The 18,349-nt window shown below is 38.3% G+C and overlaps 1 protein-coding gene across 1 annotated transcript in view; it reads left to right on the top strand.

The window, feature by feature from the left end:
- LOC136255724 (uncharacterized) overlaps nucleotides 1–18,349 on the top strand; it is a 164,386-nt gene that overhangs the window by 66,345 nt on the left and 79,692 nt on the right. Inside the window, exons 14-20 of the mRNA XM_066048559.1 lie at nucleotides 1,155–1,427; nucleotides 3,300–3,488; nucleotides 3,537–3,725; nucleotides 7,360–7,632; nucleotides 10,133–10,321; nucleotides 10,370–10,558; nucleotides 10,642–10,830. Of these exons, the coding sequence (XP_065904631.1) occupies nucleotides 1,155–1,427; nucleotides 3,300–3,488; nucleotides 3,537–3,725; nucleotides 7,360–7,632; nucleotides 10,133–10,321; nucleotides 10,370–10,558; nucleotides 10,642–10,830 (1,491 nt within the window). The remainder of the gene's footprint in view (nucleotides 1–1,154; nucleotides 1,428–3,299; nucleotides 3,489–3,536; nucleotides 3,726–7,359; nucleotides 7,633–10,132; nucleotides 10,322–10,369; nucleotides 10,559–10,641; nucleotides 10,831–18,349) is intronic.

Consider the following 18,349-nt stretch of genomic DNA (forward strand, 5'->3'; position numbering starts at 1 on the left):
AGTACACACTAGTACTGTATTGTAGGGATCATAACTTCCTACCATAAAATATCACTGGAACACCAGCCTTATCTTACCTCCATGACAACTTGACTTCTTGGCAGTGAAATCAAGCCCAAATGTGCTTCTAATTTACTGCCATGTAGAGCTGATGCCTTCAGCCTCAATGATTAAGGCTACAGGTTCGTGTAATTTCTTCACTGTTCAATGTCACTTAAGCAGGGATGTGCCGGCAGTGGTTAGGACCAGCCACCACTCAAATAAAATAGCCACCACTACCACTCACCAACCACTACAAAGTCACTTCCAACTGATGGAAACTAAGGCCCCACACATTCTTCTGGACTTATCCCTGTTTGTTGTAGCCACCACTGCTCTAAACCTGGACACATCCCTGCTTAGGTCCAACATGCTTTTTGCCTACCATCACAGCTACCAATACATGTATCATGGACTATCCTTATCCTCCTTTGTGTCCAACACATTTCTTACTCCACTAGCTACCGTGTAGATGTTCATGGGTAGTGAGATAATGACTTCCTTTTGCTGGGAGTCTGCAATTTTCATATACTGAGTGGAGTGATTACAAAGGTGTTTCTCATAATGTTCTTCGTCTATAATGTTGTATAGGGTGGAACACAGAAGTAGAATAACCATGTCACTTTTCAGTTATTGATAGTCAGAGTATGCATTTAGTCACACAATTAATTTTTTAGTAAGTTAGGCATCATTCTTTTCTTTGATGTGCTATATGCTCTGGTTCACCAGTCATAAGGTAAACAAACAAGTATAAGGGGAAGAGTTGGAAATATTACAGGGACAAAGTCATGAGAAAAGGAGGTCTCCTATACATTTGCAGCAATGTTAGTTAATCCTTACTTCTATCATGACTGTACTGTTGACTGGCTATAAGACTGAAGCAGGAATTAAATGTCCACTATAATAGCTGTAGCTCCCTTAGTTCATTACGTTTTATTTATATGATTCCTACTCATTTATAAAAAAAATTATGTTTACCTTAGACTCGTATTGCTGGTTTCAACACAGCACTGGCCTGTACTAACTACTAGAGAATTTGTATGTAACTGTACTGTACAAATGTTTCATTTTATTGTATAAATGTTTTGTCTGCTAATGCAATATCTTGTTTGTAGGTGCTAATGGACAGTTCTCAGTTATCATCATTGCTAATCCCAGTGGTCCTTATATGGCTGGTAGGGACACATTGATGTTGCACTGTTCAGCAAGTTTTGTTAACGAAAACACTGTTTATAGCTGGAGTTGCCCTTCTCCCTGTTTTGCTAATGGGATTATGACACAAACTATTACTAGAGTTATTCAGAGTGAGGATGATGGAGCAAATATCACTTGTACAGCTACAACTGTGGGCGTGAGTGTCACCAGTAACAACACTGTACTAATATCAGGTCAGTTGTATACACATGTGTGTACTGATGTACGAACACATGAATTGTGGGAGGGTACCCAGAGACCACACCCAACCTGCTGGCACACATTGTAACCATCCTGGGAACTGGTGAGAAGTTTGATGGCTTTTCCTGAGCCTTGTCAGCGAGTGGCCGTATTAACTGTTCCCAGTCAGCTCATAGCATGCTTTACAGCTGGTACAAGGTTTCCTGGCACCAACTTCCTCATCAAACCTTCAGAGATCTGTTGTATATTTGTTAAGAAATATTGATTCTTCTTTTTGTGTATGTATGGCACATCAGACTGTACACTGACTCCAGAATCCCAGACCAAGTCACCCACTAAACTTACCCTAATCCTACATGAGTAGGTATTTCCAGAGTCCATAGGATTTCTGGTTGTGTGGGTGGTTGTACCAAAAGTTTAAGAGCATGGAACAAGAGGAATTACAATTTAGCCTAATACTTTAGCCTCATTAGAGAAAACCTTACCTGATCACGCAACCTATATACCATGCTACCAAGTCATACATACATGTGCCTCCAGTTCCAATTCCCAAGAACAACAATACCTCCATATTATACACTAGTGATGTGCGGTATATCTGAAAGAGCATATCTGTATCTAACAGCTGTGTAGTCACCGATACAGTTATCAATACACTGTGCACATTGTAGAAGAACCTTATGTCCACTTAAATCCAATAAATTTTCACAGTCAAGTACCAGTTATTATCCTGTTGTACTACTATATAACAAGCTTACAGACTCCAGGAAATTGGTAAACAGTGCTGCTACACTGTTGTAGTCCAAAAGGCTAGACTTTTATAGTATGTTAGGACACAATAGAAAAAAGAACCTCCATAATACGGACAAGAATTTTGGTCTCAACAGGTCTGGTTAATACTTTTTTACCTCTGAAAGAGGAAAACCTCTATATTACAGCAAAAAAGTGGTCAAAATTTCTGGGTCCCAAAATGTCCGTAATAGAGAGGTTCCACTGTAGTACCAGCTATTTCTCTATTACACTGTTATATTACTAGCTTAAAGAGTCTAGTAAATTGCACAAAACCAAACCTACATATTTCCGCGATTGTGCAATCAAAATACCAATACGTGAGGTGCATATTGGTATCACGATACAGAATGAGTATTGCTATACATTGATATATATCACACATTGTTATTCTACACTTTACTTCAAGTTTGCTCCAGTTGATTGACTTGTTACAGTATCACAGCTCACTTGAGATTCCAGAGACTTCTTGTCTGCCAAAGAGTCTGCTCATCCTATCTGATATTTGTGGTATTGTAAGACATAAATGACAAGACAACCAGCAAAACATGTTCACAGCAATTAATTCACATGGTTGGAACCTGACCAGACTTTATTCCAAGCATTGCTCCTCCTAAATAATAACCTACATTGCTAACTAAAGTTTCTCTAATGTACTAAATAGCAATGACTCTTTGTTTTTCATTGATGTAAAATAGGAAAAGTTGTCAGTAAAGTTTTATGGACCACTACTTGTGCATACACCTTTACAGTATATGCTGCAAGGTGCAAGTTCTTGCATGAACAGCATCCTTGTGAAAAATTGGTGAACAGTTGCACCTTATAAAATATACAGTAATACTAAAATATACTCTTATTCCCTGGCATTATTACTATGATCTTAACAATGATTCAGAATTGTACACGTGTTTGTAAATTACTATATAGCAATCTTACATGAGTAGTTTTTTACTAGCACTGGTTATGGAAGAGATTGGATAGTTAATACTGTACTATGTTATGTAACTGGTGTACTACCAAATTATATATGTACTTATGTAACTATCAGTACACTTATATACACTGTTGCTTTCCAGTTGCCTGCCCCGAACTCAATGATCCTATGAATGGTATGCTCAATTGTTCATTTGGAGGTGACGGTGTTCCTAATGTTGGAGACACTTGTAGATACATGTGTGATACTGGTTATATGCTAAATGATGCTGCCACAAGGATCTGTCAGAGTGATAGTACATGGACTGGCACTGATGCTGTGTGTAGTAGAGGTAACATATAGTATTTTACACTTTGTAAGTCAATGAGGTCTTTTGCAGTTACTTGTCCGATGCCCGCTAATCCTATAAATGGAATGCTTGATTGTCCATTGGGAGGTGATGGAGTTCTTTCTTATGAAGATACCTGTACTGTTTCATGTGCAATGGGGTATATGGTTACTGGTGATGCTGTGAGGATCTGTCAGAGTAACGGGATATTTAATGGAACTGAGGCTAATTGTAGTAGAAGTAAGTAAAATATATGTATGTTATAATTCTAGAATGCTTTTTTGCGCTTCTGCTTAAGCCTACTTGACAAGATTTTGACACAGAGATATGTGTTCGTCGTATGTGACCATCTCAGCAGAAACCCGACTTGTGTGGACAATTTTGGAATTTTTTTTCTCTAGCATTATCTGCAGTGTTCAAGGAATGAATCACCAAAGTTTCAGCCTTCTGTGGTGTGTAATTTTGGAATTATAGTGCTAGACAGTAGGAAGAGCAAGATAATTGACTTGTACAGCAACTACACTGAAAATAAACTACAGGCGCTTACATTCGCAGCCACAACTTACATTTGGATATGAAGGTGGTTTAGTAGAAGAAATGATGACAATCTTGTTTACGTTTACCGCATCGTAAACAAATGTACGTGTTGTTGGAGCTACAGAAACGAAACAAAGATTTTTGAACTCTCCACGAGCAGGCAAATAAGATGGTGTATAGTTTTAATTGATTTGGGTTTTCCCTATTATAGCACTGGCCTGATAAAAACTTAAGTATTTTTTCTTTGTAGCATGCATAATTTTACGAGTTATTTTTAAATTTCGTTTTTCTGAATACGCATGCTCATGCGAACAAGTCGGATTTTCGCTGAGATGGTCACATTTTGTGTGTAGCTATAGACCTACTTGGGAACTAGCCAAAAATCATGTGCTTAGAATGCATCACCATCTATCAAACTCTCAATCCAATGTGTCATGCGTGATGCATATCAGTGGCTGAATCATGGTCAGATGCACCAAAATTCCATGGAGCCTCCTTTTGAAGCTTGCTAATTTTAATTAAGTAAAGCCAAAAAATTGGTGTATCACTCTAAGAAGTACATGCAGTACTCATGTACAGCAAAATACTCTTTTACATACCTATCTTTATTGCAAAATTACTTACATCATACATACTAAGCACCTCTAAAAGTAATTACCATTTTGTTGATGTTGAGTTGTTTTTTGAAGACTAAAATTGCTTTTGCAAAGAGAACAAGTTGATGTAATGCTACTTCTAAAAACCAGGCACCCATGCAGTTAATACTATTCCATTCTAACTAAATAAGCAACTAATCAACCATGTATATAATTGTAGTTGCTATTGTTATTATTAATTCAGCTAGATAATTAGATTTGTAAATACTGTAATTTAGCGTATTTCATAATTCATGAATTATTTTGTAATTTAGTAATTGCGTTACTATGCATTGCTAAGGAAACGTAACTATAACAAACCACTTTAAACAGCAAATTACACACAGAAGTATCTTCTCAACTGTTTTATAGTGTGTCTATCGTGTTTTCTCACACGGATTGTTTAGAGAAGGCCTCAAAAAAAAAGGCTGCCCTTCATTTCCATTCACATAAGTACGGGTAACGCCCCCTCTCATCTCGAAGGATATGCTATCTCTGGTAGCCTAAAAGGCCTTCAACATTGTTTTAAAGTTGTTAAACATCTATAAAACCAAAAGGGAAGACCGTCCACGGAGTATATGAAGAGTTGCCATACCAGTTTTTCAGACCGCCAAGAAGAAACCACCTTGGAGCAAAGTTCACTTGTGCAGAAGTTTAATACAGACTTCATTTCGCTTTTACTTCTTACGTGCAAGCTGCTTTTACCATTTCATGACTTTGCTCATGTGGGCGCATACAGACAAACATAGGTAGATAGGTAGGTACACACACACACACACACACGCACGCACGTACGCACGCACACACGCACACACATGCGTGCACACACAAACACTTCCAAAAACAATTTCAGTAAACATGGGTGCTGCCTGGCTTTAAATTGTAGCATATAATGTTGCTAAGGAATGATTATCATGCAGTACAAGTATGAACCACAAAGGATCACTCAAAAACCAGCCTCACTTTTCCCAGACGACAATGAGGCAGTATTGGTTAGGTAACTAAGCCCAAACAAGCTTTCAGATCGACCCAAAATGTTTTCAACAAATTGCTACAGAATTTTAAAAAATTGTAACGGGTTGAACATAGCCGACAACGAAGCATGATGAATACTTCACTTTTCAGATGACAATTATATAAGAATTAGTACCATTGTGTTATGGACTTCAGTGATCATACAGGTTATAGGAAACATTTGTTGGTGAATTGGATATTTAAGAAATAGAATTACTGATGAATAGAATACAGAAAGTAGGGACTACACAATCTTTATTCACATAATTCTGAGTCATATTAAGACTCCTCTCTGGTAAGGCCATCTTGGACCCCCCATTTTTAGTGTACATATATTCAGGCCCCTGAATATAAGAATACCTAATTAATGAGGATCAGGACATGTCATGTTTCCAGTACATGTTGTAAGAAAGTACTGCCACTTTATTGTCTCCATTTGATGTCTGCCAAGTTGAATGTAAACATTATTAACATGTATTCAACAATTATTTTTAAACTCTGTAGTAACCAGTAAGGAAATAGGGTATTATATAAATGACATAATCACATCACATGTGGTGGTCACCAACAGGATGTGTGTTAGGGATAGGGGGTATTCCCCTTATTTAGTGTGGCATGGATTGCATGATATTACCATTACAAAATATGTATAAGTTTTGCTCCACCAATGCATAAAATTAGTCAGACTCAGAAATTTTAATTGGAACATTATACAGTGGAACCTCAGTTATCCGAACCCCTTGGGACCAGGGGTGGTCCATAAGTATGAAAAGTCCATATCTCTGAAATTGTGTAGAAACAGCTTTAAAATAGCATAAAGGACATTTTTTAAAATTTCAGTATTATCAACTACTCTAATAGTGCAGTCACTTCCGCGGTTCGGTTAACCGAGAATCTGGTTAAGTGGGGTCCGGATAACTAAGGTTCCACTGTACTGTGGACACTTGCCAATAGGGAGACCCACACAATGCCATAATCCATATACTGTACAATTTATTGAGTAAAAATTTAGGCAGACCTCTGATAATCAGGACACTTAGATTTTGATGATAGAAGTAAGGATTAACGGATTAACTAACATAGCTGCAAATTTATAGGAGACCTCCCTTTTCATGGCTTTGTCCCTGTAATATTTCCAACTTTTCTGGTCCCGACCACTGCAGGCACATCCCTGCCTAAGTGACATTGAACAGTGAAGAAATTGCATGAACCTGTAGCCTTAATCATAGTTGCGGCTGAAGGCATCAGTTACATACATAGGCATTAGAAATTAGAAACACATTTGGGCTTGATTTCACTGCCAAGTAGTCAAGTTGTCATGAAGGTAAGGTATGTGTTCAAGTGATATTTCATGGTAGGAAATTATGATCCCTACAATACAATACTAGCATGATTAAACCACTGAATCTGTCTTTGTACATATGTCATATAGCATCACTGTACTGTTGACTGGCTATAAGACTGAAGCAGGAATTAAATGTCCACTAGTATAGCTGTAGCTCCCTTAGTTCATTACATTTTATTATATGATTCCTACTACAAATTACATTTACCTTGTACTTGTACTGCTGGTTCAACACAGTGTTGGCCTGTACTAACTACTAGAGAATTTGTATGTAACTGTACTGTACAAATGTTTCATTTTATTGTGCAAATGTTTGATCTGCTAATGCAATATCTTGTTGTAGGTGCTAATGGACAGTTCTCAGTTACCATCATTGCTAATCCCAGTGGTCCTTATATGACTGGTAGGGACACAGTGATGTTGTACTGTTCAGCAAGTTTTGCTAATGAAAACACTGCTTATAGCTGGAGTTGCCCTTCTGCCTGTTTTGCTAATGGGATTATGACACAATATATTGCCAGAGTTATTCAGAGTGAGGATGATGGAGCAAATATCACTTGTACAGCTACAACTGGGGACGTGAGTGTCACCAGTATCAACACTGTACTAATATCAGGTCAGTTGTATACACATGTGCGTACTGGTGTACGAACACATGAATTATGGGAGGGTACCCAGAGACCACACCCAACCTGCTGGCACACATTGTAACCATCCTGGGAACTGGTGAGAAGTTTGATGGCTTTTCCTGAGCCTTGTCAGCGAGTGGCCATATTAACTGTTCCCATTCAGTTCATGGCATGCTTTATAGCTAGTACAAGTTTCCCTGGTACCAGCTTCCTCATCAAACCTTCAGAGATCTGTTGTATATTTGTTAAGAAATGTTGATTTTTCTTTTGGTGTATGTATGGCACATCAGACTATACACTGACTCCAGAATCCCAGTCCAAGTTACCCACTAAACTTACCCTAATCCTACATGAGTAGGTATTTCCAGAGCCCATAGGATTTCTGGTTGTGTGGGTGGTTGTACCAAAAGTTTAAGAGCATGGAACAAGAGGAATTATAATTTAACGTAATGCCTTAGTCTTACTCTACCTATATACCATGCTACTAAGTCATACGTACATGTGCCCTCCACAGCCCTTTCTATCATGAGCAGTGCATAAATGCCATTATCATGAATGGCTGAATGCCGTGCATCCGTTAAAATAACTTTTTCGGTAACGAAACACGTAAATCCTTTACAAAATTGTTGATAACTTGATGGTGGTTGCTCCTATCACCTTCCAACAACTTCCATTTGATTCTCTGTAAAATTTTCTATCAGGCCATATGTGAGTAAACCCACAATCAAAATTAATCACATGGCAAGAATTTTGAAACACAGAGATGCGACTAGTCACTGTTCATCGCTTCATAACAAGTAAGCCACTGTAGTTACAGTGTTCATTTAACCTTCAAGTAGCCCAGTGACAAACTTTTAATTGATACATATTTGTAGGCTATAAGAAATAATATACCCCACCTAGTGTCGCCATGCATGCCCGTATTGTGTAAACACGCATTCCCCAAATAGTTAAGGACACAATAGAAACAAGTTGATGTTGTTTTACTTCTAAAAACCAGGCGCCATGCAGCTAGCTAACTCATCTGGAATTAACCAACTATGTATTACTATTTTATTATGTTGTGCAGTAATGCATAATTAATTTATTGTAATTCTCAGATTTTGTAATTCATAAATTGTCATAATTCTTCAATTATGTTGCAATTCACTGCTAAGGAAGCGCTTGTTAAACAAGCCAACATATTATGCACAGAAGTATCTTCTAAACTGTTTTATAATTTGACTATAGTGTTTTTTCCCACAGATTCTCTCGACAAAGCCTCAAAGCTGCTCTTCATTTTTGTTCGCATACATTGGGGATACGCCCCCTTTTCAAACTGAAGGGATAAGCTATTCCTGGTAGTCTACGAGGCCTGTACTGTTGTTTCTCAATTGTTAAACGCTGTAAAACCCGAAGGGAAAGTAATTCACAAAGTCTGATGAGAGTCACCACACCCGTATTTCAGACCGCCAAAAAGAAACCACCTCAGAGCAAAGTTTACCAGTGCATAAGTTAATACAGACTTCATTTAACTTTTACTTCTTACATGTAAAAGCTACTTTTACGATTTTGCTCACGTGGGTGCGTAAGGACATAGATAGGTACACACGCACACACACACACACACACACACACACACACACACACACACAAATAGCTGGTGTTCCACTGTAGCACCAGCTATTTCTCTATTACACTGTTACGTTACTAGCTTAAAGAGTCCAGTAAATTGTACAAAACCAGACCTACATATTTCCATGATTGTGCAATCAAAATATCAATACGTGAGGTGCATATTGGTATCACGAGATTGCGATACATTGATAAGTATCACAAATCGCTATTATACACTTCAAGTTTGTTCCAGTTGTTACAGTATCACAGCTCACTTGAGATTCCACAGACTTTTTGTCTACTAAGGAGTCTGCTCATCCTATCTGATATTTGTGGTATTGTAAGACATAAATGACAAGACAACCAGCAAAACATGTTCACAGCAATTAATTCACATGGTTGGAACCTGACCAGACTTTATTCCAAGCATTGCTCCTCCTAAATAATAACCTGCATTGCTAACTAAAGTTTCTCTAATGTACTAAATAGCTATGACTCTTTGTTTTCACTGTTGTAAGAAAAAGTTGTCAATAAAAGTTTTATGAACCACTACTAGTGATACACCTTTATCTGATTCCAGTATATGCTGCAAGGTGCAAGTTCTTACTTGAACAGCATCCTTGTGTAAAATTGTGCACCTTGTGAACTAAACAGTAATACTAAAATATACTCTTATTCCCTGGAATCATTACTATGGTCTTAGCAATGATTCAAAATTGTACGTATGTTTGTAAATTACTAGCTATCTTACATGAGTAGTTTTTTACTAGCACTGGTTATGGAAGAGATTGGATAGTTAATACTGTACTATGTTATGTAACTTGTGTACTACCAAATTATATATGTACTTATGTAATTATCAGTACACTTATATACACTGTTGCTTTCCAGTTTCCTGCCCCGACCTCACTTCTCCTATGAATGGAATGCTCGATTGTTCATTTGGAGGTGACAGTGTTCCTAATGTTGGGGACACTTGTAGTTACATGTGTGATACTGGTTATATTCTAAATGATGCTGCCACAAGGACCTGTCAGAGTAATAGTACATGGACTGGCACTGATGCTGTGTGTAGTAGAGGTAACATATAGTATTTTACGCTTTGTAAGTCATTGAGGTCTTTTGCAGTTACTTGTCTGATGCCTGCTAATACTTTAAATGGAATACTCGATTGTCCACCTGGAGATGATGGAGTTCTTTCTTATGAAGATACTTGTAGTGTTACATGTGCAATGGGGTATATGGTTAGTGGTGATGCTGTGAGGACCTGTCAGAGTAATGGGACATTTAATGGAACTGAGGCTGATTGTAGTAGAAGTAAGTAAAGCATACCATTTTATAACTCAAGAGTACTTTTTCGTGCTTTTGCTTAAGCCTATTTGACAAGTCATTTTATGTAGTTCCCTGTACAATGCCCACTGATCCAATGAATGGAATGATCAGTTGTCCACTGGGAGATGATGGAGTTCTTTCTTTTGAAGATACTTGTACCCTTGCATGTGCAATGGGGTATATGGTAAATGGTGCTGCCATGAGGACCTGCCAGAGTGATGGGACATTTAATGGAACTGAGGCTAATTGTAGTAGAAGTAAGAAAATCATACAGTACGATAGTTACGGTATAGGAGGGACCACAAAGGAGTAGGCAAGGACCATGAAAAAATGTCACCAAAAAAAAACAGCCTCAATTTCTCCTGACGACGATGAGGCAGTATTGGTTAGGTGAAACTAAGCCCAAACAAGTTTTCAGATCGACCCGAAACGCTTTCAACAAGTTGCTACGGAAGTTTAAAAATAATTTATTTAACGGAATTTTCTACTGACTGATGCCTTCAGATAAGCGTAACTCGATAATGGCTAAGGCTGCGGGCTTGATTTTTATACTGTTCGATGCCGCTTTGACCCGACAGGAGCCTTTTGGCATACTGCAGTACGTACAATGCATTCTTCATGGACTTACCAATGTTCTCCTTTGTGTCCCATTCATCTTTTCTGACAGCGAAAAGTGTCGATTTGGCGATAGCATGTGATGGCTTCCCTTCGTAATGGAAATCATCCATATTTGTCATAGTGACTATTTTGATTGCAGAGGTGCTTTTCAAACAGTTCCTGATTCGTACTGCTGTGTAACGGGTTGAACATAGTCAACAACAAAGCATAATGGATACTTCACTTTCCAGACGATAATTGGGGCGCGTGGTACCATTTCAGATACGGTATGCGTGGGTTCACTAGTTATAATAATTTATTTACAAAGAAAAAGTTAACAAACACATACACAGAAAAATTGGAATTTTCAACTAGAGTAGGGACCATAACTCATCAATAAAAAGTATTGAAACAAGCTGGAGTAGTGCATGATATTAAATCACAGTAAAACAATAAGAAGTGTTATATCCCTACTGTGCTCAAGATACCATAATGGAAATGCACAGTAGGGATATAACACTTCTTATTGTTTTACTGTGATATAATATCATGCACTACTCCAGCTTGTTTCAGTACTTTTTATTGATGTATTATGGTCCCTACTCTAGTTGAAAATTCCAAATTTTTCTGTGTATTTGTAGATATATATGTATCTAACCCAAAACAGCCAAGCTGTAAAAAAGGAGTGCAGCTCTCAAAAGGCTATGGTGAAAAAAGATATGAAATCTAAGGTGGTGGCCAAGAAATGGCTGTGATGGTAGATTAGTGGTAAAAATATTAATAACGGCAATTCAGGTGAATTTGGTGCTGGTCTAGGCACAAAATTCACCTGAATTGTCATTATTAAACTTTTACCGTTAACCTACCATCACAGCCATTTCTTGGCCACCACCTTGGATTTCACATCTTTTTTTCACCATAGCCTTTTTGAGAGCCACACTCTTTTTTTACAGCTTGGCTGTTTTGGATTAGATTTCACTTCTTTTTGTATTTGTATACCCCAAAGCCGGCCGTAGGCCAGCTTTAGGGTTTTTTAACCTGTCATTTTTTTCGTTACCACAGGTAGAAGAAAGATGAAGCAGATCTTATAAATACTTTAACTAATTCTGATTTTATCAGTAAATGTACAAATTATATATATAATACATATGTTTATTACATGTCAACTAATCCCTACAGGATAACTTTTTTTGCAGCTGATCTCTCTACTGGGTGACTTGAAATGTAGCTGAACTCTCTACAGGGTGATTTGCTTTTACGTAGATGAACTCCTTACAGGATTCTCTCTACACGGTGAATTGACTCTAGTTGAACTCTCTGCAGGGTATCTGTTTATAGTTGAACTCTCTACAGGTGATTTGTTTGCAGCTAAACTTTCTACAAGGTAACTTCTTCTAGCTGATCTTTCTACAGGGTGATTAGTTTGTAGCTGAATTCTGTACAGGATGATTTGTTTGCAGCTGAACTCTCTACATGGTGGTTTCTTTGTAGCTGAACTCTCTACAAGGTGACTTCTTCTAGCTAAACTCTCTACTAGGTGATCTTTTTGTAGCTGAACTCTCTACATGGTGATTTGTTTGCAGCTGAACTCTCTACATGATGATTTCTTTGTAGCTGAACTCCCTACAAGGTAACTTCTTCTAGCTGATCTATCTACAGGGCGATTTGTTTGTAGCTGAGTTCTCTACAGGGTGTTTGTTTGCAGCTGAACTCTCTACATGGTAGTTTCTTTGTAGCTGAACTCTCTACAAGGTAAGTTTTTCTAGCTGATCTCTCTACAGGGTGAATTACTTGTATCTGAATTCTGTACAGGGTGATCTGTTCGTAGCTGAACTCTCTACATGGTGATTTTTTGCAGCTGAACTCTCTACATTATGGTTTCTTTGTATCTGAACTCTCTACAAGGTATCTTCTTCTAACTGATCTCTCTACAGGGTGAATTGTTTGTATCTGAACTCTCTACAGGTGATCTGTTCATAGCTGACCTCTCTACAGGGTTATTTGTTTGTAGCTGAACTCTGGTCTCTTTGTAGCTGAACACTCTACAAGGTAACTTCTTCTAGCTGATCTCTCTACAGGATGACTTGTTTCTAGCTGAACTCTCTACACGGTGATCTGTTTGTAGCTGAACTCTCTAAAGGGTGATTTATTTGCAGCTGAACTCTCTACATAATGGTTTCTTTATAGCTGAACACTCTACAAGGCAACTTCTTCTACCTGATCTCTCTACAGGGTGACTTGTTTTTAGTTGATCAGTGATTTGTTTCTAGCTGATCTCTTTACAGGGTGAATTGTTTGTAGCTGAACTCTCTACAGGGTGATCTGTTCGTAGTTGAACTCTCTACAGAGTGATTTGCTTGCAGCTGAACTCTCTACATGGTGGTAGTTTCTTTGTAGCTGAACTCTTTACATGGTGGTTTCTTTGTAGCTGAACTCTCTACAAGGTGACTTCTTCTAGCTGAACTCTCTACAGGATGACTTGTTTCTAGCTGAACTCTCTACAGGGTGATTTGTTTGTAGCTGAACTCTCTACATGATGGTTTCTTTGTAGTTGAACTCTCCACAAGGTGACTTATTTCTAGCTGATCTCTCCACAGGGTGAATTGTTTGTAGCTGAACTCTCTACAGGGTGATCTGTTCGTAGCTGATCTCTCTACAGGGTTAGAGTATCTCGATCTCGCATTTGCTACACGGTGTTGGCTTTCGAATCATAACTCGGTGGTTTGTAATCTGATTCTTCTGTACTACTGCAAGGACTTTCTATGATGATTATTCCAGCTATACACCAATTTTCAGCTCATTGCTCTAAGCGGTTAGCCTGGTAGGCGTGAAAACTAATAGTATTTTTACTCATAAAAATCGATCGCGTAATTGTGACACAGGTTGGGTTTTGTGTATTATCTCCATGGTCTTTATCTCGATTGTTTTCAAACCACAAAAGGGCACTCCTACGATGGTTGCTCCATCTACATATCAATTTTCATCGGATTCCTACCAAAGTTGGTACTGAGATCCGTCTTTATGAGCCCTTTACATGTGCCAAATTTCAGCCCAATTGGAGCACGCATTCGTCTTTTATGGTGGATTTTGTGAAATGTGCTAAATGAAGAAAGAAAAAAACAAAAAACAAAGAAATTAAAACAAACTTTAGTTCACTCATATCTCGGAAATGGCTGGAGCGATTTTCTTCAAATTTGGCATGTAGACTCCCCTAACTGGCTGGCACTTCTCTAGCAAATTCGGTTCCAATCGGATAAGGGATCACAAAGCTACATAGGTGTGAAAAATGCGTTTTCTTTATTCCTGTTAATATACTCACGGTGTGGCGTGCCGGCTTCTTGGGCCGCATGACACACTACCGTGTGTCTTGATGTTATAACTCAAGAGTACTTACATGTAATGATGGGTATGTGGTTAATGGTAGTGCAACGAGCACCTGTCATAGTATGATCATTAAGTGGTTCCATGGCTAAATCATACGGTACGATAGTACTGTATAGTAGGGACCACAAGGGAATGGTGTGGCCCATGAAAAAACGTCACCCAATAACCAGCCTTTATTTTTCCCTGACGATGATGAAGCAGTATTGGTTAGGTAAAACTAAGCCCAAGGAAGTCTTCAGATGAACCGGAAACACTTTCAACAAGTTACTACAGAATTTTTTTTAAATTATTGAGCAGAATTTTCTATTGACTGACTGAGTAACTGACTGACTGAGTAACTGACTGATTGAGTAACTGACTGACTGATGCCTTCAGAGAAGCGTAACCTGATAATGGCTAAGGCTATGGGCTTGATTTTTTCACTGTTTGATGTTGCTTCAGCTCTTTTGGCATACCACAGTACATACAATGCATTCTTCATGGACTTACCAGTGTCCTCCTTTGTGTCCCATTCATCTTTCCTGACAGCGAAAAGTGTTGATTTGGTGGTAGCACGTAATGGTTTCCCTTTGTAACAGAAATCATCAGTATTTTCCATAGTGGCTACTTTGATTGCAGAGGTGCTTTTGGAACAGTTCTTGATTCATATTGCTGTGTAATGGGTTGAAACAAAGCGTAATGGATACTTCACTTTTCAGATGATAATTGATATAACTGGGGAGCACCCATTTCTTTCTTTTGATACGTTGTGTGTGGATTGCAGGGGTGCTTTTCAAACAGTTCTTGATTTGTAATGCTGTGTAACTGGTCTAACATAGCTGACAACAAAGCGTAATGGATACTTCACTTTTCAGACAATACCTGATGCAGGTGGGGCATGCGGCGCCATTTCTTTTGCGTTGTGCAGGAGTTTACCAGTCATAATAATAATAATAGTAATATTGTTTACAAAAAAAGTTGTCCATTAAAAAGTTGTCCAAACTGTCCATTACTCATGTACACCATTCCTCGGTCATTCTCTTTGTCTTCCTGTCCTACTACTAAGTGAATTCTGGATCTGACTGATCACAAATCATGTGATAACTTAGCGTTAATGGCTACAAATTAACCTGCTAATCATGAGTAAGGACTAGTTTTCTCACTGCCGTCATGGAGTTCCAGGTCATGATAAACTGTATTAGACAATTATTAAACCACATTAAACCATACATTAAACCAGTTAAAGCACCACTTACAATCGTGCAAAATATGGCATGAGGGTGTGGTCGAGAGACAAATATATTTGCTGAGTACTATATCCCGAGTGCTACATTTTCCGTATTGCACTTGTCACGGTGTTGTAACTAGTAATATATGTGTGTGTATATATATATCTAATCCAAAACAGCCAAGCTGTAAAAAAAGTGTGCGGCCCTCAGAAAGGCTATGGTGAAAAAAGATGTGAAATCCAAGGTGGCGGCCAAGAAATGGCTGTGATGGTAGGTTAATGGTAAAAATTTTAATAACAACAATTCAGGTGAATTTGGTGCCACTTGGTCTTGGCACAAAAATTCACCTGAATTGTTGTTATTAAAATTTTTACCATTAACCTACCATCACAGCCATTTCTTGGCCGCCACCTTGGATTTCACATCTTTTTTCACCATAGCCTTTCTGAGGGCCGCACACTTTTTTTACAGCTTGGCTGTTTTGGATTAGATTTCATTTCTTTTTGTATTTGTATACCCCAAAGCCGGCCTATGGCCAGCTTTGGGACTTTTTTAACCTATTTTTTTTCTTTACTACAGGAAGAAGAAAAGATGAAGTAGATGTACTTTAAATATTTTATCAGTAAATGTACAAATTATATATACTGTATAATACATATGTGACCGGATTTGCGAAAAGGGGTCTTCCACACACATCCAATTTGCCAATTTTGACAATTGATAACTTCAGATTGGAAAGAGCTATTGCCTTGATATTTGGGCAGTGGTGAGCACCACTATAGCTGAATACATGGTGAAATTTTCGGGTTAATATGTTACTTGAACACTAAGTTATGGTCTCCAACGTTTACGGAATTGGATGTGTGTGGAAGACCCCTTTTCGCAAATCCGGTCACATATATTGATTACAGAAATCTCCATGGTGGTTTCTTTGTAACTGAACACTCTACAAGGTGACTTCTTCTAATTGCTCTCTCTACATAGTGATTTGTTTGTAGCTGAACTATCTACATGGTGGTTTCTTTGTAGCTGAACTCTCTACAAGGTAATTTCTTCTAGCTGATCTCTCTACAGGGAGATTTGTTTGTAGCTGAACTATCTACAAGGTAACTTCTTATAGCTGATCTCTCTACAGGGTGATTTGTTCGTAGTTGAATTCTGTACAGGTGATTTGTTTGCAGCTGAGCTCTTTACAAAATGGTTTCTTTGTAGCTGAACTTTCTCCAAGGTAACTTCTTCTAACTGATCTTTCTACAGGGTGATTTGTTCGTAGCTGAACTATCTACAAGGTAATTTCTTCTAGCTGATCTCTCTACAGGGTGATTTGTTTGTAGCTGAATTCTGTACAAGTGATTTGTTTGCAACTGAGCTCTTTACAGAATGGTTTCTTTGTAGCTGAACTCTCTACAGGGTGATTTGTTTGTAGCTGAACTCTCTACAAGGCGATACTTCTAGGTGATCTCTCTACAGGATTCCTTGTTTCTAACTGAACTCTCAACAGGGTGATCTGTTCATAGCTGAACTTTCTACTGGGTGATTTGTTTGCAGCTGAACTCTCTAAATGGTGGTTTCTTTGTAGCTGAACTCTCTGCAATGTGACTTCTTCTAGCTGAACTCTCTACAAGGTGACTTGTTTCTAGCTGATCTCTCTACAGGGTGACTTGTTTCTAGCTGAACTCTCTACAGGTGATTTGTTTGTAGCTGAACTCTCTACATGGTGGTTCTCTACAAGGTAACTTCTTCTAGCTGATCTTTTTACACTGCATATAGGTTTGTAGCTGAGTTCTCTACAGGGTGATTTGTTTGCAGCTGAACTCTCTACATGGGAGTTTCATTGTAGCTGAACTCTCTACAGGTGATTTGTTTGCAGCTGAACTCTCTACATGGTGGTTTCTTTGTAGCTGAACTCTCTACAAGGTAACTTCTTCTAGCCGATCTTTCTACAAGGTGATTGAGTTTTTTGCAGCTGAACTCTTTGCATGGTGGTTGCTTTGTAGCTGAACTCCCTAAAAGGTGACTTCTAGCTGAACTCTCTACAGGATAATTTGTTTGCAGCTGAACTCTCTACGTGGTAGTTTCTTTGTAGCTGAACTCTCCACAATGTGACTTCTTCTAGCTGAACTCTCTACAGGGTGACTTGTTTTTAGCTGATCTCTCTACAGGGTGACTTGTTTCTAGGTGAACTCTCTACAGGTGATTTGTTTGCAGCTGAACTCTCTACATGGTGGTTTCTTTGTAGCTGAACTCTCTACAGGGTAACTTCTTCTAGCTGATCTTTCTACAGGGTGATTTGTTTGTAGCTGAATTCTCTACAGGGTGATTTATTTGCAGCTGAACTCTCTACAAGGTGACTTCTTCTAGCTGAACTCTCTACAGAGTGATTGATTTTTTTTGCAGCTGAACTCTTTACATGGTGGTTTCTTTGTAACTTAACTCTCTACAGGGTGATTTGTTTGTAGCTGAACTCCCTATAAGGTAACTTCTTCTAGCTAATCTTTCTACAGGGCGATTTGTTTGTAGCTGAGTTCTCTACAGGGTGATTTGTTTGCAGCTGAACTCTACATGGTAGTTTCTTTGTAGCTCTACA

This window comes from Dysidea avara, chromosome 5 (genome assembly GCF_963678975.1).
Source record: "Dysidea avara chromosome 5, odDysAvar1.4, whole genome shotgun sequence".
In the NCBI taxonomy this organism is placed as follows: domain Eukaryota; kingdom Metazoa; phylum Porifera; class Demospongiae; order Dictyoceratida; family Dysideidae; genus Dysidea; species Dysidea avara.